This window comes from Hetaerina americana, unplaced genomic scaffold, assembly GCF_022747635.1.
Source record: "Hetaerina americana unplaced genomic scaffold, ioHetAmer1.1.p SCAF_8, whole genome shotgun sequence".
NCBI lineage: Eukaryota > Metazoa > Arthropoda > Insecta > Odonata > Calopterygidae > Hetaerina > Hetaerina americana.
Window position 1 is genome coordinate 19,101,587 of NW_027287427.1, and position 23,145 is coordinate 19,124,731.

At 33.4% G+C, this 23,145-nt stretch overlaps 1 protein-coding gene across 7 annotated transcripts in view; it reads left to right on the plus strand.

Annotated features, from left to right (window-relative positions):
* Nucleotides 1–23,145, plus strand: part of yem (yemanuclein) — a 58,776-nt gene that overhangs the window by 10,913 nt on the left and 24,718 nt on the right. For 6 of the 7 annotated variants that reach the window (XM_071596672.1, XM_071596675.1, XM_071596676.1 and 3 more), the window contains exons 2-14: nt 138–269; nt 390–491; nt 568–714; nt 1,356–1,481; nt 3,667–3,862; nt 6,402–6,617; nt 8,085–8,286; nt 9,484–9,642; nt 12,132–12,212; nt 17,551–17,586; nt 18,279–18,398; nt 18,995–19,180; nt 20,076–22,081. In XM_071596672.1, the coding sequence (XP_071452773.1) occupies nt 138–269; nt 390–491; nt 568–714; nt 1,356–1,481; nt 3,667–3,862; nt 6,402–6,617; nt 8,085–8,286; nt 9,484–9,642; nt 12,132–12,212; nt 17,551–17,586; nt 18,279–18,398; nt 18,995–19,180; nt 20,076–22,081 (3,709 nt within the window). The remainder of the gene's footprint in view (nt 1–137; nt 270–389; nt 492–567; nt 715–1,355; nt 1,482–3,666; nt 3,863–6,401; nt 6,618–8,084; nt 8,287–9,483; nt 9,643–12,131; nt 12,213–17,550; nt 17,587–18,278; nt 18,399–18,994; nt 19,181–20,075; nt 22,082–23,145) is intronic. The other variant, XM_071596673.1, reaches the window with a different exon arrangement.

Here is a 23,145-nt window from a genome sequence, read left to right on the forward strand (position 1 = left end):
TTGTGATTATCTTCTGAATCCAGGTTGTTTGAATAAAGTTACTCTAAGGATCTGCTCTTCTGAGAAGTGTATTTATTTTTTGATTAAGATACAACTTCATGTGGTATAAGTAGTAAATTTAAAAATATTTCTTATAGAAGAGGAGAAAAAAGAAGGTTGATATAGGCCATACAAACACATCAGCTAATGGTCTTGGTGATTTGGACCCATTTGCTGAGGATGATGAAGATAAGCTGAAGGAAATTGCTAGAAGTTTTGAAGAGAGATATGTGAGTTTTGTGGACATGTATTTTATTTCACATACATAGATTACTGTGATATGTATTTCATTTAAAATATTTTTAGATTGGTTAAGTCTCATGCTTCCAGTGACTTTTTTTTTACTTTAGGGACCACCTCTGAATAAGAAGAAGTGTAAAAAACGTGAAGATTATTTAGATATTGGTGCTGGATATGATGAAACAGATCCATTTATAGATAATACTGATGCTGTAAGTAACACTTTCTCCTGTTTCCTGTTTCTCAAGTTTTCCTCTGTTTTAAGGTTTTATCTGTACTTTTCTGCAGTATGATGAGATTGTACCAGAAGAGATGACCACAGCTCATGGGGGTTTCTATATCAATTCAGGAGCTTTAGAATATAAGAGGGTGGAGCATAATTCGGATGTGTCAGATGCAGAAGAAATAAAAAATAAGACAAAGAAAAAGTACAGGGTTTGTATCTTTTAATTATTTTTAGCTATTACAATGACAATGCATGTTTTAGGATCTGAAATGAGTATTATTGAAGCTGAAGCAGATTTAGTGGTTCATGCAATGCATTCTCATGCCATGAGACTGGGTTGAAATATTGGAATAGGTAGGTATTTTATGTATTGTATACCTTGTATTGGGCATAAAATTATGACACCTCAATCTATGTACACTTGTCGCTAATAAGTTCCATTTTAGTCCATGCATGTTTTGTATTTGGAACTGCTGGAATGTTTCTGATTAAATCATATTTTATATTCTCCGTAGTTTCAATGAGAACATGTAACTCATCATTATTTTCCTGAACTAACGATAAATAAATTCCTTCAGTTTTACTTATTGGAGTACATATTTCAGTGCTATTTTGTTACTACGCAGCTGATTCTAAGCATTTTTTTTAATTTTTATTATGCATTCCTTACCTGATGGCTATGTTGTTTGCATGTCTTTATTTCTTTCAGTTTAGTTAATTTGATGACAATAAAATTTTACAATTTTAGTTCTGCATATTCATGGAAACTGTTATCTCTTGTAATTAGTGAATAAGTCAATTTCTTTTTTAATTTAGTGGTAACATTTTGTGTCTTTCATTTAAATTCCAGAAAATATTGATTTCTGACGATGATGATGATGAAGAAGACGACGATGATGAGGAAGAGGAGGACGATGACGACGAAGATGAAGAAGAAGAAGAAGATCTTAAAGAAAAATTGGATTCTGAAAGAAAGGTGGACATAGAAATTATTTTTATGCCTTACATCATGCATAGTGATTTGTGAAAAATTTTTGACATTTATTTATATTGTGTATTTATTTATTGTGTGATATTATTCATTACAGTTGTGACTGATTTAAAAAAATTCTCAAAAAATGATAAATTTTTAATAGGCATTGTTTGCAAGGTTAGAGCATGCATTAGAAGTCTGATAGTGCAGCAAATGAAACTGCATGAGCTGGATGCTAATATCTGTAATAAGTTCTCTTATTCTACAAAATGTACTTAAGGATAAAATCCTAGATGTTGTTTGGGATGATCAGCAATTGGTAAATCCATGAAGTATCAGAGAAATCCCTGAAATTGGGAAAACTCTGTAAATTTCATGGAAAGTCATGGGATTGTTAATGGGCCTCCATAAAATTGTTTTAAACATAATATTTCTCAGTGGATATGATAAAAAAAATGCCAGTTTTTAGAAAAATCTATTTTTTTGTAGGGTGATATGTATATTATATCTGGTAGTTTACCAAATAAGGGAAGTTTTAGATGGGCACATGCTGTACTCTCCTATATTTCTTAGATTCACCTAACATGACACAACCTTACATCCCACTAATTTAATAAATGGTTCTTCAATTTTGTGTACATTCTATTTCCCTTCATTCCATCCAACATCCCTGTTCTTTTCCTATCCCAACCTCATTTGTGTAACATCCTTCTCTCTACCACAGACTTCAATATTCCATCCTCCATTAATTTGCCCTGCATCAATCTTTGCTGCCTTTGGATTTCACTCAACAGAGCTCTCTCCTCCACCACCATGCCTATTACCTCTGTTTTCCTTGTCATCCATTAATCGTTTTCATGCTTTACCCCTGCATCTCAGAAGTGTCCTTTTCACATTCATCTTGTTGTAGGGTGTCCTGGGGAAAATTGAAAGTGGTGGATCTTCTGAGTGCCCTAGTGTGTTTGAGGATTACTCTTCCGGAAATTTTTTAAGATATTTGTAATTATTTTTAAGGGTATCCTCTCCATTGAGAAAATCAGGAAAAATCAGAAATCATGTTATTTAGTCAAACATTTGTGAAAAAATATGGGAAAAAATAAGTATTTTAAAAAGTTTGAGATTTGAGATAGGTCAATTCTGATATGCATGGAAAATTCTAAGAATTGTGTTGATAATCACCAAACTGAAATTCTCCCTTGCATTGTGTTTCATTAAAAATTTCTGTTGACTATTAATATTCCTATTTTTATTTTGTCTACCATCACTAAATGAAAAGTGTCTACCATTATCTGGCCCAGCTGGACAGACCTTAAGATAATTAGTTGACCCGAATTTCATACCTAAGGCTGGTGGTTTGCCATGATAAAAATAAGTTTTTGTTTTTTTATTACCCTTAGTCTCTTGCTCTGAGTTGTTTAGGTTCCCACTGTTGTTTTAAAGAAATTAATTTTGGTTTTTATTTCCGATTTTGACAAAATAGCACAACAAATACAGAGCATACTCCTTGTATTGCCCACTTTTTCACTTAAAATTTATTTCGTATTCTAATACACATATATATTACATTAAAATTTTTTTTTATAAAAATTGCTTTTTTGGAATGTGTTATGATGTTCTTTACAATACTTCTAATGTAAACAAACAGTGCAACAATTTCAGAGCGTAAAAATCATTCGCCTTGACTGGGACTCGAACCCAGATCCCTCAATATCCGGTCGAGTGCTTTAGCCACTTAAGCTACCGAGGCGTCCTCTTAAACTCTGAAATTTTGGGGCTTTTAAAGGAACTAGATATTATGACGAAATACCGTACATACAATGTCACATGCATTCATGCATGTGACATGCATGCATGTTGCGGCATCTTCCGCAGTTTCTTTGGAATTTGTAAACAAACAGCTTTTGACTTGTTGTTCTTGTCTGTTATCATCTGTTATCATCAATATATAAAAAGTTGGCAACTATCGTTGCCATTGGCTGATTTCATTTGCAATGTGCTTTGGCATAATTTTTCATAAATACTGCAATTGACTGTGAAAACTGTTGACAAATTAGTCAACCACCAATCTTAGAATTGCCCTATGATTTGGGAAGCTTGAATTACCAATGAAAATGGCATTCCTTTTAGTTGTGAGCTCTGTTACAACTCAAATACATTGAAAATTGATAAATGTTTTGATTTTTTTTAGGAAAAAAAGGCTAAAGAAGTCCAAGAAGAAGTGACAGCCGCAGTGAAACGGAAAGTTACTGATAGAGAACCAGATATTGCAATAAAGAAACGAAAGAAAACTGTTGATGGAGTCATTAAGAAGAAGTCATTGACAGTTAAGGATTTATTAAAGGAAAAGAGGGAAACTGAAAAGCCTGAAATTAAGTCTGCACCAGGTTTGTTCTTTGAATATTCTCAAATTATCATAATTCTGTAGTATTTTCAGTGAAGATAAGGCTCAAATTTGACAAATTTGGACCTTAAAATTCATTTGGTCAACTGAGAGAAGTAAATACAGCCCTGGCAAGGTATCCCATGGGTTCCCTTAAAATTACATTTTTTCTTAGCATGCCTCTTGCCCTATCAGCATAAATAGATTTTATTGTGTCACTTGTCTTCAGAGTACCTACTCCAGTTCAGGCAATCATTGAACTTTGAAACCATGATTGTTAATGGAGACTACTTAAAAAGCCTTGTCAGTATTATTCTTCTGAAAACAAGCATTCATCTTCAGATATTTTTTATATAAGTACAAGAGATGAAGGGTAATTGTAGTTGTGCACATATGTTTCTGGAGTGAAATGTAAACCAAAGGAATTCCCTTCAGAGAATCAGAAGTTGGAAGGAAGCATAGCAACAAAAGAATTGTTTAATGCATGATGTCAGTGCAATACATTAGTTGTCTTCATTAATTAAAAGGAATGTGGAAATAACATTAATTGTAAAAGTGATTTATTATGCTCAGTGCACATCATATTCATGAGATATAATTTAATAATAATATACTTCTGATTTCACAAATATACATTTAGAAAAGCATGTAAAGGAAATTTATCTCAGAGTACTGTGCAATTGCATTGCAAGTGTGACATAATGCAGTTAAGGTCTGGTTACCATGGTGTCTGTCGTAAGAAGTATACTAATACTATGCATTGACAACTTACATGTAAACAGTCAGTATCAAGTCTTTCACTTACATGATGATAGATGGCAACTCTTATCACATGCAAATGACATAAAGGGAGCTATTTAAAACTTTGAAATTATTTTATACCTTGCTGGCTGGTTGCAACATAATTGTCATTTCCAGGAGTGAGCTTTACAACCCTTCATATGTATACCTGGAGAAATGTATTTCATTTAATTCAAAGTATTGAAATAATGAAGATTAACTAATTATTTAAGGCTTTTTTCATTTAAGTTCCACTTAATGTATCTGTGTATGGAAATTAGTATGCATATCAATGTTTTTGAGCTTTTTATGAGAGGTAATTAATATACATCAGTGTTAATACAAATATTCTTTGTATTTGTTGATAAATTTGTTAAAACATCTCACAAAAATATTACTGACTGATAATAATTTAACAGTTGTAACAAAATCATATACTTGTACTACCCAATCATATACATGTACTATTTATTGAATGGTTTGAAGGATCCATATTAACTTCTTCCAAATTTTACAGTCATTACACTTGAAGAGGGAAACAGTAACCCACAAAACATATTTCCCAATTTATTTCCACAATCATAGGTAAACATAATAATTGAGTGAAAAATAATAGAAAAGAGCAAAAAAGTACAAGTATTCCCGTGAAAAAAATCTTATTTGGAAAAGTTAGTCAGTTATGCCAGCTGGTTCCTTCTCTGACCCCATCCACTTATGTGCACATAATCTAGACATATGAGAGAAACTCATTGCACATTTCTAGTCACTTTATCTTCGAGTGATTTTTAAACACACTTCTATTTCTAGCAAGAAATGGAAGCGTTAAATATCAATGCTTGTTTATTTTATTAATCGCATTTTCAAGAAAGAGAATCTGATGTGTTAATTGTTTGGCCTTTGTTGTATCTGAAAAAAGGACATAAAAGTTGTAAGTTGTCAAAAGGATTTAAATTAAGGAAGAAATAAAACAGATTTGCAAAAAGCATTGGCCCAAATTTCATGTCTTCCAAGAATAGTGCCAGAAATACAGCAGTCTGCACTAGCGTTGTCTATACAGATAAAAAAAGTCTACTTGAGAGCCACTATTATCATGTAAGTTAATTATTGAATCCTAAATATAAGACTTGAGTTGCCATCACCTGCCTAATACAGATACTGGGTTTTCTTATTCCCTTACCCATGACTGAATAGCTTAGCAAATCCGGTTGCACAAACATACAAATATTTGGTCATTTAGTAATTTTTGTATTTCACACAGTTATCATGCCTACCATTAATGTCTTCACCATCCTGTTAAAGTCTCACGTCACCCACTATCCTTTTTTCCCTAATGTCAAATGACTTAATCTCCGATTATTCTGATTTACGTATTCAATTTCTCTCCAAGAAAACTTGTCTTTCTTAGTCCAAGTTTTAAAATGTTTTTCCTAGTTTAAATTTTCTTCTTATTATTCCATTCTTAAAAATCCATCTCTTATACCTTAAAATTTTACTCAATAGCCAAGCCATCAGTTAATTTCCTTTTGAAAACTTGGTAGGACTAATGTGTATTAAGAAAATGGTCATCTTTGTAGTCTCTAAGTTGAAGCAACGATTTTAATGTTTTTTATAAGAACCTACCTTTTCTAATTGCCTATAATGACCCCTGTAATTTTCTACGCTCAGGGTTTCCAGTATTGTAAACTTGTTGTAAACTTTCTACTTCGTTGTTAAAGTATCCTTGATTTTCTGGTCAGGCACTCAGAAAATACTGTATATTTCAGTGACTTCTGTGGCAGCATCTACTCCTACTACAGTGGTGTCAGCAGCTACAATTGGAAATTCAAGTGTGCCAGAGAATAAGACACCCTCTGTCGCAGAACCAAAGAAATCGCCTAAAACTTCCATTACGGATGTTATAGAGTCTGTGATAAGTGCTGCTTGTGCACAAGATGATTCCAGTAGCAGTAGTTCTAGCTCTCTCTCTAAGTCTCATTCAGGTTTGTTCAATTTTTATTTTGGTAGATACATATCCACAAAACAATACATTCGAGTAAAATTTTAATTACTAAAATATGAATGTTGCTTTTTGCACCACCATTGGGCAATAAAGGAATTTACATCCTAGGAGTTAATCATCTTTGAAGCTGTTTGTAATTCAATAATTGGTTGTTTTAAATTCAGGTTACACAGCTGTACTGTGATAATGATTTGAAGGCAGGTTATATTTGTGCTTGATTCATGCTTTGGCATCACCCATCCCACCTTGTAATGTCTTCACGTCTTGTTCTTGTTGTCTAAAAAAGGCATAATTTTTTAAATATGACCTTGTTATGATGAAAGTATTAAATAACAAATCAATATCTCCAATGCTGACATTTTAGTTGCATCAAGATTTTAATGTATTTTCTATTGTTTTTATTGTCAACAGACCGTAAGAATTTCAGGGATAGTTGAAGCCAATGCTTTGTGGAAAACCATTGGTAAATCACGAAGGAAAAATCAAAAAGACTCAACGTTTCCTCAATATAATGAAATAATAATAAATTATTTCCTGTGGAAATGGAAATTTTTTTGATTTTTCCTTTGTGCTTTATGAATGGTAGAATTTTTGAGTTTTGAGCCTATTTGCTTGGATGTTGATTCCATTATTGATTTTTGGTTTCATGATGAAAAAGTCCTTTGATACATAGGAATAGGTTGGGAAATATGCAGAAAGATTGCGATGAAGTATCCTGTCAGCCTGGTTCAATGCACCTTCAACTCCATAATTTCATGTAACTAGTGTTGAGTATATTTCTGGTGAAAACAATTATGATGGAGTGTAGGGTGTGATAAACACTTGTAATGCAGTAATCATTTCAAGATGATCAATGAAATCAAACAATGTTACAGTGGTTATTGTATTCACAATAGCTGTGCTGCCACATAATTAGGTGAAACCTAATAATTTTGAAATTCGAGGGTCGAAAACAATAGGGTAAAAAATAAAGGATCTTGAAAAAAATACTAATGATGCCATATTTGAATGTATTTTTGTGATTACATTAAATTATTCCATGGGTAAAGCAGTTAAATTTCTCTTGCTTTTAGTTATTTATTTTAACTTGGTTCAGATAGGAAGCTTTTTCTGCCATGAATTGTTTGTAAAAAAAATGTTAAAATAAATACCTAATTGTGAACTTAAATTGACAAACAGTGGACTTTCATCCCATAAATGAATCCACAAAATCAGTTAGCTGTTTTCAGAGCAGGATGTTATAACGGTGGCTTTTTAAAGAATCTAGTTAAAGGGATATGCTATTGAAGATAGAAGTAAGTTCTAACCCATTTGACTCATCAGGAAGGATATTACATCATTTCAGTCTGTTACTTTTTGCTGGAAATTTCAAGTATGAACGTAAATCATGGGTGCTTTCTTCAGTGTCATTATGCTATGGTTTTTTTATATTATTATGTTTCAATAGACTCATCTGAGTCATCTGATGAAGAAAATTCTCAAAATAATGGTGAAAAAGACAAGCAGCCTCAGAAGGAAGAAATTAAACTGCCCGATAATTTACCTGAAAATCTTAAGAATGTAATAGTTCTTTTGAAAAATGCTGCAAAAACATCTGCAGAAGGAAAGTGCAAATTTTTTTCTGCTGAAGTCAATAGATTATTATTAAAGTAAGTATTAGAAATAAGATTTGCATGTTTGTTAGCTAATGCATTTGCTAATATATTCTTTTTGGTAAAATGTAGCTCTCAATATTTTCCCTGCATTATTTTAATATTTCTCTAACTGGTCTAGTGAAGAGTCATGTAATTAGGCCTAATCATTTCACTATTGGCTAAAGATTTATCCTGCTCAGAAATGTTTATTGATTATTCAATAGTAGAAAACATATCATAAAGATTAAGATGCTGTTGATTGTCCCTAATCAGTAAATATGTAATCTAGGAATGCATAGCCCAGCAGTCTTACAGAATGACTACCTATATACATGCTAAAGAAATGAAAAAATATCTCATTTATGAATGAATTTGTAACTATCTGAAACTTGACATGATGACATAAAGAGCAAAATAAAAAGGATTTGTTAATTAATTTAGTGTTGAGTTAGTGCCAGTAGGTAATGTGGGTGTTGATACCAAATTTTCTTTACTTGCATAATCAGATAGATATAAATTTTGAATACTGCTTATAATATTTCATGAAAACTTAGTGTATTAATTATAATATTTTATGTACAAATTTTAGACAGCTCTTACTTATATCTGACATATTTTTTCTGGTAAATTGATAGCTACTTCACAAGCCATTATTTTAGTCCTTTGTTGGAGGGTAAACTAAAGTAATTATGGTTGAAAAATATTTTTCTGCCAAAACTTAGTTCAGAAACCTACCCCAGCTAATTTATTGGAGATATTATTTTAATATGCTTATTTTTTCAAATGAGTTTGTGAATTCCATGTTGGTGTACAATTGGGGACGAAATGCTGTTGTTATTGCAGTAATTACTTAGTACATAATTGCTATCATCTCTTTTGGGGTGTGACTATTTAATTCAGCAATTTCCAGTGGCTATGAATCACAAGTGTTTATGTTAATATGGATTTAATGTAAAATTGTCATTATAATTGAATATTGCAATATATATACATTGTCTTCTCAGATGAATTAAAATATCTGTTAATACTTGCTAATTATCAAGAATTTGAATATATAGTTCAGGTAATCTCTGCAAGTCTATTTTTCTTGTGTTTTCAAACTTAACAACTTCAGTTTGGGTTTAAGCCAGAAAATTAATATCATTATTCTGCCTCAGTTATTGAAGTGGTTGAGTCTAACCCATGAGTAATGTTTTTGAAACAATGTTTTAGGGTTGAGCAATCTTCTAAGTCAATCGGTGTTGTCAACCGAAACATGGTTTATGGCCATTTAGCATCATATCTTCCCTGTACAAAAGATACTCTTATGAAACGAGCCAAAAAGCTTATTATAGATAATGAAGAGGATAAACTTAAGGAACCTATGAAAAAGTAAGTTAATATATGTTCTTTTATATATTATATGCAGCAGCTCAAAACAATTACAAACTTGTTTTGGCTTTTCATAGTGACTTTTGAATTTATATTGTTCAGTCATTAGGTTAATTTTGATTTTCTTCATTTTACTTCAAATTAAAATGAATCAAGTTCATTTTGGAATTCCATTTTCAAATATTTAAAGATTTTGTTGAAAAATATCCATAAATATTTTTCAGTTGATAAATTATGTTGAAACTCCTTAAGAGGTACCCAGAGCTGGGAGGTTACTTTTAAGACTGACTTTAGATGCTGCAAGAGTTGTTGGAGCAGCTTTTAAATATTTTTGGGGAAGTACATTGAAAATATTTTAAGGAGGACAGGTATTTTGTTCAGATGTCTAGGGGCCTGCTGAGAGACAAGGTAGTTAGCAGGAAAAAGAGACTATCAAGGAATAGAAGGAATTAAGGCAAGAGCAAAATACCATTTTTCTCCAGCCCAAAAGATGCCTTTTTTACTCCAAAATGTGCTCTGAAATCAGCCTGCATCTTACGGGCCTGGGGTGATACAAGTATAACTTTGATCTATAAGCACAAGCTGATTCTCTGGAAAATACTTACTATCAAGTATTTTTCCCAGCATAAGGCATAGGAAGTAGTTGACTTGATTATATTTAGTAGATGGTAATTATTATATAAAATTTCCAAATAAATCATAAATTTATGCAATGTGACATCTTACATGTGGTATCAGCCCAAAGCTTAATATACATTGGGCTCATGTGGATATTGCCCCTCTGCTAATAGATGCTTGCATTGCATCTCTTACAATAAAATCAGTCAACAGGTATTCCAACTTAAATAGTATGGCAGTGTTGTAAAGGCATAGAAAATGGCTGATTTTAAAACAAATATCAATCATATCAAAGTCATAACAGAAATTAAGCATTACATAAAAAGTTGATATGATAATACCTCATGAAATCTTATGGGAGAAGATTGTCGTACAGTATTGCATTTGAACTTGAAGTTTGGAATTACCCTTCAGAACACAGAAACAAGGCGGCTGAAAGGTGTTTTGGCCCAATTCCGACTGAGGTGATGATTTTAGAATAGATGATGGATTTAGTAAATTGAGGTATAAGTAAAAAGATAAATGTTTATATGCTCCCTAATGGTCAAAGCTTACACTGAAACTATCACAAAAACTGCCACGTGAATATGAAAGAAAAGTTGTAAGGCACCAAATCGTGACAGCATACCAATAGGAACAATGAAACGGCTGTATGTTTCTATTGTTTTTGATTGAAAAAGTCCTGGTGGGAAGTTAAAAGTGAAGCAGTCGTGATGTTTTGTTAAAAATGTAAAATTATTAATGCACTAAATGGAAGTAAAGATGGCATTGTGTAAAGAGACAAGTGAGGGCTCCAGTGAAAATAACTACAGAAATTATTTATCTGCAGTGATGATTGATTTCTGGGATTCGGCAATGAATGAACATTGTTATATGCATAGCTGCTAATTTTTTATGTAACTGTTCAATTTTCTTTGTATTAAGCGTTATCATCTACACATTTTGATTGTTACCTGTGTAATCCAAGTTCTTATCATAAATAGTTACCTGAAAAATCAGGGTGCATATTATAGGCTGAGAAAAAATTTTAAATAATCTTCTTCCTATGAAAATAAAGGGGGTGAATCAATTGCATAGCTCACCCATACGAAAGTGCTCTTAGCATCCTGGTGCATTAAGCCTACTTAAGATGTATAAAATACATTTTAAGACAATTTAGATTGGATTTCTTTTGAATGTATTCACAATATGCTCCCCAAGTGTTGGAAGATGATTTAACAATTTTTCTAAACCCCTTTTCAATTAATATTTTAGATGAAGTGTCCAGGTAATTTTTCTGCTTAGAAAATTAATGAGAGATGTTGATAAGAAATTGCAAATATATATGTATTTAATATTCAAAAGTTAAAACTTTTTGCCTAGAAAAATGAACATTAAGAAATTGCAGAATGTTCATGGAAACATTGTACAAATAAGTATGAAATGGACAGTTGGCTTAGTAATAGTCATTTTTACCTGCTCTCATCAACATGGATTCCTTGCCTAGTATCTCAAGATTCATGTTGAAGAGGATTAACTTAATTAGTGCTGATGAGGATATGTGAAAGGAGATTTTGTCATAATGATGGCATAATGGTAATTAGATTATCTTAGTTCCATGGTAGGATTTGATTTATGGCCTTGGCTTACACTAGCTAAAGGTTTTTAATATGCACCAATTCAATTGGCCTATGTTTGAATTTAAAAACCCTATAATTTGTAGAACTTCTTGTGTATTGACTTTTATTTTAGATATTGATCCTGATTTTTCTTTTTTCCTCCTCTCTAATTAAGAAACCATATCAAGAATAGTTGACCTATATTTCATTGATAATGTATTACAACTCTCGTCACTTATTTGTTTTAATTTATACAAGTAAAATTTGTTTTAGGTTGAAAGCAGTTATTGACAAGATGATGCCTGCAATCATAGAAAAACACACAAAAGATTGCCAGTTAGTAGCCGAAGAAAAGTAAGTAAATATAGTGGAGAGATAGTTAAAGATAAGTAGAAGTGGCCTTTTTAGGTACTTAAAAATAAGTGTCTCCCAATAGAAAAACATATCATTGCAGGAGCAGTTTCACAAAATATATTTACTTATATCTTGCCATGTCTAAAGCATGTTTTGCTATAGTAATGGTATGCAGGTTTATATTGGGTCATAGTATATTATGTTGCCATTATAAGGTTAAATTAATATTCTAGTAATTATGTAAAATATGAAATTCTAGTTCAATAAAAATTCAAATGAATCAAGGAATAAAACAACATAACCATCATAATTTGGGTCAGGGATTTAATTCTCATATACCACCAGTAGCTATGTTATCAACCATTGTGAATTTTCTCTTATATTTGTGTAATGATATTGTTCATTTTAAAGAGCATAGGTATATTCATAGATACACCCTGCAAGCCACCACTCGGGTGTGTGACAGGGGGTGAACCAGACTAAGTTTTACCCAACATGACCCTACTGTGGTCAGACGATGCAATTATGATCCCTTATTGTCGGTGGAAAAAATGACATCTTAAATCTATCAGTTCTACTCATGATCTCTCTAATTTTATTGGCATGATCTCTCCTACTGTAGTATTTAGGTTGCTTACATTAACGTTTTTCATGGAATATGTAAACATGTAACATCTGAAAAAGAAATCTATTGACGTGATTGCCCAAATTTAAAGATGATTTTTGAAATATTTTAAAATTATTTTTTTTGTGCATGCATTTAATAATTGTAGGTTTAGTATTGCAAATTATCATTATACCTACAACTATATTATTCTATCTTTAATTGTAATTGTTTTTAGCAAGTGAAGGTTATGTGAAATATTTGTTTTCTGTTGAAATGGTTTTCAAATTGCTAAAAGGAAGTAATTAAAGGAGAGTTACCCTGACTCAGTGTTGATCATCAATCACGTATGTTCATTTATTAATCATGATGATTGATTTATTTTAAGTTTGATTTTTTTTAATTTAAGTAAATTCAATTTTACACTTGCTCCATTCATATTTTCCACACTGTACGAGGGTAATCCCAGAAGTACCCGACCCAACAAAAGTTTTGGAAAAAATTTATTTATTTTTCAACATATTCTCCTTACAGCTCTATACACTTTTCCCAGCGATGTTCAATAAGTTCGATACCCTTTTTATAATAAGGACTGTCTTGCTCCTCCAAATAGCCTCTTTACTATCGACATCACTTCTTCACGGTTGGAAAATCTTTGACCACCAAGCCATTTTTTCAAGTTTGCGAACAGAAAATAATTCGAGGGGGCTAAATCTGGTGAAAAGGGTGCATGAGGTAGCAATTCAAACTTTAATTCATGAAAATTGGCCATTGTAATAATGGATTTGTGAGCTGTTGCATGGCTTGATTAAACAACACTTTCTTCTTAGCCAAATGCGGCCACTTTTGCTTGATTTCTTTGCACTAACATTCCAATTAGGTCGCATACTACTGGCCGTTGATAGTTTTTCCTTTTCCAAGATAATGAAAATTATCCCACATACATCCCAAAAAACTGAAGCCACAACCTTACCTGCAGATGAAACGGTCTTCGCGTTCTTTGGAGCCGGTTCTACCTTTTGAATTCATTATTTTAATTGTTTTTTTGTCTCAGGTGTGAAATAATGGACCCATGTTTCATCCTCTGATTCAAATTCTGCTTTCATGCTGTGAATCTTTGCTAATCACTCAAATGGAAAATCTTCAAGACACTGGTTTTTCTTGAGTTTGAGCAAACACAGCACCCATCTTGCACACAGCTTTCTCATGTCCAAATTTTCAGTTAATATGCGATGTACCGTACTTTTAAAATGCCTACTGTCTGCTAGCTCGGGTACTTTCAGTAGATGATCATCCAGTATCACTTTTTGGATTTTGACCAATTTTCTACATTTTCACAAATTCACTGAAAACGTTCACTATTGATTGCTGCCAACAATTACAAATCAGCATAGCATCTTCAAACTTGAAACATATGCTTTATAGATAACATACTTTCTAATGCAGTGGTATTTTTCAAACAACTGCCGTCATCTCTAGGTCAGGCAGGGTACTTCTGGGACCACCCTCGTAACAACATATACATCTAGGATGTTAGTAAACTGATGAATAAATGTAAACAACACACTGTGCTCTGCTTTAGTTTAGATTATTTGTGTAGAAATATACACTTAAATTTCATGCTGTCAAATTATTTTGCAATGCCAAGTTGTGTACAATTGATTTTTTTAATACATAAATTTAAGCAAATGTTTTCTATCCTTCTGCAAAGATAACTGAAGAAGCACCACTGTTTTGTTTAGCTTGTGCTAAAGTAGGAAAGGATGATCTAGTAGTTTTAAATCATCTTTAATGCCATTGAAGTGATATCCTTTTCGTGAGATTATTATTACTAGATGGAGTCTGGATAGAAATCCTCCAAGCAGAAAATTTATTATCACTAAAGTAATTGTGAATTCCTTCTGGTTAATCAGTGGAAATAATTTTGACAAACTGCCAGGTTTAGAATAAGAATGCTAGATAGATTAAGAATGCTAGAAATTCTCAAGTTATTTAATAGCCTCATAATCTTTCTTCATAAATTCCCAGAGTATATGAGCTACCTGCTCATAGATTAGGCAGGGTATATTCCTGCTGCTGGTGTCACTGTTATTCTGCCATTTAATTGGGCATATGAAAACTCAATGGATGGTAGTGTGCAGGTAGACCTGAAAAAAATAACCCACTCTTATATGGGGACAGACAAACGACTTACATGTTTTGTGTATTTTTTATATACATCCACAAAATAAGGCTCGAGTTAATTCATTTTCGCTTAAATGCATATCACTCTCTCCTACATCTCTATCAGCCAATAGACACTAATTCACTTTTGTTTGTGTTGATGGGTTTGAGTTCTCCCAACAATTGCTTATTTGATTTTTGCCTTCCTTAGCATGGCAATTTAATACTTCTTTACCATTGGAAAGATAATGGAGAGTCTTAGAAGATTAGTTGTACTCGTATAATTTAACTCATCAATCGTCAAAAATAAATGTTTGTATTGCACTCAATGTTTGTCGTCTCAGTATTCTGTTATTTTCTCATGACTTCAATTTTGTAAGGCTGAAACAACTATAATATTATTGAATACCTTGAGACATAGCTGAACTATCCATCAGGAACTCTGAAATTGGATTCACCTCCACTTACCAAATATTTTGATTGGACAGTCAAACCATGTTATGATTTACGACCCTTTCCTATTGTGTCTTGGCTGCAGTAGTCTTGCAAATCATGTCTTCTAAGTTAGGATAATTGATATTAATTTAAACCCATACACCATAAGATCAGTGTTTTCTGGCTGTTTATTTGGCCATTTTTCAAATGATATTTCCTTGTTAGGAAACTACACCTTTAGGTGTTCTTACCCTGGATGGTATGATTCTCTTGAGCAATTTTAACATAATGATAGAATAGTTGTCCACGTATGATAAACGTGTATCCCTAATAATGGTGTCCTCCTCGGACATATTTTGTGCTGTCTTGTCCTAACTCAGTCTTCTGAAAAACTTGGCAACCTAGGGTCTTTCCCTTTTAGTAGTATCCCATCATACTTGCTAGAAACTTGACCATGAGTCTATGGAAGGCACTTCAGTGGTTTACCCCTCCACCTCCTCCGGTATTATTTAACTGGACAGTTGGGGTCTGCAGGAGAGTAAAAAATAAGGCAGTTAGCAGAGCACTCCTACTACCTCCCTGGTGGAGAACATCTGCATTGGCTTGCTATCCTTTATAACATATCTATAGGGATGATTAAGGGCTTAATCTCTGAGTAAAATGGCCACAAGGACTCAACAAGTAGTTACCTCTTCACCTATTATGTTCCACATAATAATAATAGTGCCTCCCATGTCATGGATCCTTGAATTTGAAAAAGTGAGATAATGGTAAATGCTTTCCATCCATGGGAAGCCCTAAAATAAGTCCTTTGCATATCATTCATTTGGTGAAACTTGGTTACACTCAAAATTACAGACAGGGCTTTACAGCCAATTATTCTGCTTCACTTTCTCTCAGGGAAACACTTTATTTTCTAGAAATTGGTTAAGGTAAATTGTGTTAAGTGAAGAACTATTACTTAAGAAAAGAGAATTACTTAAGAGTACTAAAGAAAATCGATATTCTTTTATTTAAAAAGGTTTAATTTTCTCCCGATACTATTGATTCAGGAATAAGTTTTACCTTAAATAAAAGAGGTTGAATTAAAAATGAATTTCACAATGGTTCTTGCTGTAGCAACATCAGTCGAATATATTTTGATATAATATAGAGAATTTTCTGCTATTTGTTGGTAACTGTACTGCAAATGGTAGTAACCTAAAAATGAATTGTAAATATCCAATATTCCAAATTTTTAGGCTTTAAGCTAGCAAAAATCACAATTTGGAAGAGAATATAAATTTGCAATTCTTGGAATTTAAATGTCAAACAATATGATCATTTACTTTTGTATCAGGGGACAAGACCCTGGGCAAGCCATGTGTTTAATGCATGCAACAATTAAGTTCTAATAGCTTTTGTCAGATTGACAGAAAATGAATTTTGAGATCATAAATGAAGTAATAATAGGTAAAAATGTATTGCTATGTTTTATCTTAAAGAAATGAATGCAGTAGTGTAAGAATATTATAGAACAAAAATCATGTCATGAAGCATCTACATAAATAATTTTTATTTCCTTTGATGTTTTGTACTGTTGTTTAACTATGGATGATTTAAGTTAATGATTGCTCTAGGGATTAAGACTATGTATGGCGAATTTGTTGTATTAAATTAATGTAATTTCAAATGAAAAGTCCATAAGAAGAAATAAAGTCATAAAGGAAACCTGTAAATACCACGTAAAGTTATATTTTTTTCGTATAATCAAGATTCTGCTGTATTCTGGGAGAGCTTCTGGAAGATGTTCCATTGCCTCAATAATTCAATAGGTATTGTGAAAACCTCACCAATAGCCATGGCCACCAATGTTTAATTTTTCATCAGTTGTTAGTATAAATTTGTTGAATTTCCTATGCATTTTATTCATTCATGTACCACATGCACTATCATTTTCTTTGACCTTCATTTTCACTTCCATCATTTCTCAGTATTAGTCAGTGTAATGTAATTTGATGGCCTTCAACTCTTAAGAGAGGATTGAAATTAAATTATATTCATGCAATTTGTGTATATTTTAGTTTTACATTCAAAAAGTGCCTTAGAGTTGGAATAATAAATGTGCTGATGTTACTATTTTTGTCTTTCAAACAGCCCACAAATATACTGGGAGTTATATAGGTACTACTGGTAAGAATCACTGCTCAGTTATTTTTCCTACAGGGAATGTAAGTAGTGGGCTTTCACTAAATCAATAATCTAATGACATTTTAGCTCTCTGTACCACTTGAAAACATTGGCACTGAACTATGTATACATATTTCATATTCTCCTCTCATAATTTTGGGTAACAGGCCTAAATATTTATCGTCTCTCTCTCTTTCCTTCAAATCCTGGGAAATCTATGGGTTTTCACCAAAAAATTAATGGGAATAATACCATTCACATTACCAAGGATTGAAATTTAATATGCTTATGGTGTGTGGTACTCAATTTTTTTGTTGGTGGTTTGAGGGCTTGTTGGTGATGGCTTTAAATGTGTGTGCTAGGAGAAATTGCAAGTTGTGAGAAATGTGGTTTCTAATGCCATAGTAAAATTTTTTTTCTGCTTTGGCATGCTTGTGTGTTTATGGATTGCTTTAAATTTAGTGAATTGTACCTGGTTGGAATTATATTACAAAATATATTTTCTATTTAGAAGTCAAAAACGACATGCACATATCCTTCCTGGGCCTTTCTGTACCATTAGTGCATTTTGTTTTTATCTTCTTTCTACATTGCTATGTGCTTAGCTGTGAAATTAATGTACAAACAAGGTAAACTGGTATGTGGTAATTAGTTGATGCTAAGGTCAAGCATCTGATGTGACTGAGTTTTTTCAGGGGTTTAGAAGAATCTCCAGCTGCTGCTAATGCTGGAAGTGATACCAAAAATTCCATTGATGGGAGGAAAACCAAATCTGGTATCCCCTTGAGAGTGTTCCCATGGAACGACGAAGTTAGGTGAGATATTCATGACGTTTTGAATGCTATTTTTGATATTTTCAAAGTGTTCATGGTTTTATTTGTGGGTTGTCCACTTATAATGTGTCACAAAATGTTACCTTTTTTGCCTGTTGCGGTCATATTTTTCATATGGCATTTAATAGTTCATCTGTTGAGAGATATAGATTTTCAAACTAAGCCCCATCAGCGAGTGTAATATAGGCTAGTAATATAATTAAATCATCACTCTGATGGAGCTAGGGGAAATAGATTGCAATTTGGATGTTGCTGGGATGATGCTAATTTGCTAATTTTCCAATTATGAAAAGAAATTCTTTGATTGTTTGAACTTTGTATCCTTAACAGTTCTCAGTTTTATCCCCTTTGGTAGTTGACTATGACTTCCTCCTCTCCTCCATCTCAAGATTGTAAAATAAAATGTTTATCATTCAGGAGCTGTTTAGATATCTACTGTTTATATACTTTCAAATTTTCGTTAAACTTGCAGTGATTTTTTTATTATTGAATTTGATCTAATGTCTTAAAATATGATGTCTCCTGTTCTGGGGTTATTACGCAACAGGTCAACATATATTTAAGTTTCTATGTTTTAGGTCATTACTTTGTGAAGTGGTGAAAATTAAACTCCAGAGTTTTGAGCTTAGCAAGCCTAGAAAAGAAAGTGCCAAAGATTATCTCAAAGGATTTCTGGAGTCTGAAGTTAGGAGTCTTTGGCCTGCGGGATGGATGAAAACAATTATTCTGTACAGAGAGAGCCGAAGTGTTCATTGTAATACCATGTAAGTTTTTATTTTATGGCACCTCTTAAGTATTCTTAATTTTGTTTCTGCCTGCTTTAAAAATGTTACTTATATACAAAAATTTTATTTCTCAAACATAATCCCAAGTACCGTCAAGTATGCTTAAATTATCAACAGTATTTAAAGTAAATTTTTCCCAATTTTATTTTTAACTTCATATAATGTTAAGGATTTAAAATATGTTCAATTATGTTATTTTAAACTCTGTAAACCCCATTTTTGTGATAAAATTGCATGTAAAATTGACCTTGAGTTGATTTATGAGAGCGCACCAAAAAATATTCCAATTTCTTTGAATTTAAAATATAGTATGAGCTGAAGTTTGGCTGCTGTTTTCATGATTTTGACTCATTTTCACGATTTTTGATTGCAATCATTTATGAATGACCCACTCTCAACATTAATTGAAGCAAAAAATTTGACAAATTGGGAAATACCTTTGTTGTGTATAGATAATAGAGCAGGATGTGCATAAATTTCACCAATTTTGTAAAATGTTAAAAAATACCAACTTGATATATTTTGAGCAATAAAATTCCCAGGGCATAACTTTTGTCACTTCAATTTCATTTTCATGTGAAGTTTTAGTGTGGCTTTATTTTATTTTTTTGCTAGTAGTGAAAATGTTGTCCTGTTTCCTGCATAGTACAAGTGTGTAATTTGTTGATGCTTTTAGTTGCACAGGGTATGTGCAAATTTATGAAACTAAGTGCTGCTTTTGGGTGATGCATGTGTGTGTACTGTAATGTATGCATATTGTCATTAACTCCATCAATGAATCTAGTTATTTTTTAAATAAATCTCTTGTGCAATGGCTTACTCTATTGAAATTTATAAGCATTACATATATATTTATATTATTTTTATATTTCAGGACTAAACCAGGGAAACCAAATACTGGACCTAAGAAAGCTGTCAACAAGCAACCTATTAATTTATCAAATTCATCAGCCCAAAAGACAGCTGTACCTGCTACATCAAAGTCTCCTATAAGTGCAGCCAGTGCTCAACCAAAACTTGGAACACCTCTCATTAATGCTGCACCTAAAGTTAGCACAGTAACAATGAATGCAGGAGCAAAAGTGGGAGGTGTTGCTTCCAGTTTTCCATCTAAAGGAAATACCACTGCTCTAAATTCATCGAAAGCAAGTATCCATACTAGCGGATCTTCAATAAAATCAAGCAATACTTCAGCAGCCAATTCTGTTACAACTTCTCCCACAACACCTTCAGTTTCTGTGGCTTCCACAAACAATGCAGTGTTACCTCTATCATCCAGTGTTTCATCAACTCTCGCCACTAATGTATCTCCTTCTGTTACCATAATTAAGTGTCCAACCTCACAAACCATTACAAACACTCCGAGCCAAAGAGCAAGTAGCCCTTTATCAAGGGCAACAATTACCTCAGTGCCCACTCCTCATGTTGCAAGTCCTGCACTTGTTAGTTCATCCAGTGGAGGTAAAAATAAGACAATTAGCAGTGGTGGTTTAGGTGACTCAGACACTATTAAAGCTCCCTTAAGGACAAAATCATCTCATGATGGGAACAGAGAAAGTGTGGTGACAAAAAATCCAGTAATATTGCCTCAAGTGCATTTACCAGACTGTATCAGTGTCACACCTGCCAATTCTATGCAGGCACCTTCGAACAAAAGTCCATCCACCCCAATAATGAGCCTTAAGCAGCGTATTCTGCAAGATGCTGCAGCTGTATCAAGTTCGAAGCAGTCATCAGAAAGTGGTAGCGGAGGTACAGGTAAGCCTTTGTCTTCAGGTGCGGATGATTGTGAGGTGCTCCTGTTGGGGGAGGGCAAGAGAGATGGAAAGGTGAGCCTACCAGGGGTGCGTCACCCTGGGTCTCATCATCCTAAATCTCATCCTATGAGCATGGGACACAAAATGGATGTAGGATCCCACCTAGAGACTGAAAAAGATGCCCTCACAAAAGACAGTCGAGCATCCTTTGTTCCTAGACTAAGTTCACCCAAGGAAGACAAATTTTCAGAGAATAAGATTGTGGATGAGACAGTTACTGCCACTGATGTTCTTAGTCAAATTATCAACAGTAGCCTTGGCGGGTTCCCCAATTCTTCAAATCCTGGGAAAGGTGGGGTCAGTCTTGAGTCTTTGACTCAACGGTGTGAGCACATTGCGGATCAACATCATGGGATATTGGGTCGCAAAGTTTCTCATACGGAAGTGGATAGTAAAGAAAAAGTCAAAGATACTGTCCGTGTATCTCCCACAAAGTGTTCTCAGAATTCCCGTGTTGATAATCCATCTGTTGCAGTTACTGATACTGAAGAATCAGTGCAGTTAGAGGTAGATCGTGTGATGAAGGAGCTTCTGGAGTTACGTGAAATGACGGAGGACAGTATGGAGAGTGAGACAGAGAAACGCGTTGGTCATTTCAGGCCTAATGACAAAGCTGCATCAGCTTTGTCATCTCATGTGCTTTCTGGTTCAGTGTCTGTAATAGCTGTGAACAGTGCCAGTTCTAAACACCACACTGCCAATTCTCAAACCCAAAAAATGAACCCTTCCCTAGGACAGATCTCTTCTAGTGCCATTAACTCATCACAGTCCTCTTCTTCAAGTAATCAGTTGAAACGCTCATCTTCTGTGCCATATAGTTCTGGTATTAACCCAATACCTTCAAGCAAATCCTATGGTTTCCAGGATGAATTTCAAAGGCATGTATTACAAGACTGTGGGAAGAACTTGATTGACAGTGAGGGGGCTGTATACTTGGGGAACAAAATGCACAAGGAGGGAGATAGGAGTAGGACTGCTAACTACAATTCAGTGTATCCAAATGCACCCCTAGGCTCACCAGCTGGCCTGGACCGGAGTCGGGGATTACACAACTCCATTGATGGTAAGTTGGTCTCATTTGAGGCTTATATGTAATTGAAAGACCTCATCCACATAGTTGAAGATCAGAAGATCTGCTCAAATACAAGTTGATTTTTAGCCTTGGTAAAACTCTAAGGTTCTGCCCTGTTATTCAAATTACCTGGGTTCAGTTTCATTCCCATGAGAGTATCCTAAAGAGGTAGGTGAAGTGAGGTGGCTACAATGATACCATTTACTGTGGGTTATTTGCTGTGAAAAAGTTCTAGCACGAATGATGAACGTTAACATGTAATAGCAGGGTCCTTAGTAAAGGATAAAAAAATGTAGAGTAAAAATTCGTTTTGTGATATTGTAGCAATACAATGTTCAAAATAGTGCTATTGTCTGTGATGATAATTTTGAAGTAATTGCTCCTCCAAAATTTACTTGACTCTATAATTAGTACTGTTTTGACCTGAATGTAGTGCAACAAATAGTTCAGTGAAATCCTAATATTATGTAGGTTCCTCAAATTTTTATAAATTTTTAACAGTCTGGGTTAGTCTCAGTCTCCATGTAATCTTCCTATCCCTTTGGGTCTTACGTGGTGGAAGACATTCATATGGAATGAAACAAACTATTTGCTTTTCCATATTGGTTTTCATATGGTGTTCAGAGAAACCTCGCTTGATGATCACCTCGCCTAGCGAGTAATTGCATAATTCGCAAAAATATTATTTTTAAAAATGACTCTCTTAACAAGTGACATTTTGCATAACAAGTTACAAGAAGAGAGGGATTCCCAGAATAATTGTGTCCCTGCTACTTCAGTTTTTGTTAAGCACTCGTTCCTCTAGAATGCTAGTGTCGCTAGCTATCACAAATTTTAGCAAACTTATGTTCAGAGATTTTATGATTTGTGATTTTTTGTGCAAAATTTATTTATATTTTGTGCATAGTTTTAAAAAAGTTCTACAAGGAAATACTGCAAGTAGGCAGCCTCAAGAGAATAAAAATAACTGTAGAAGTGAAAAGTAAAACCATTGAATATCAAGAACAGAGCATGTGCATGGCTGATCTAGCTCGCACATAAAACCGCAATGACAT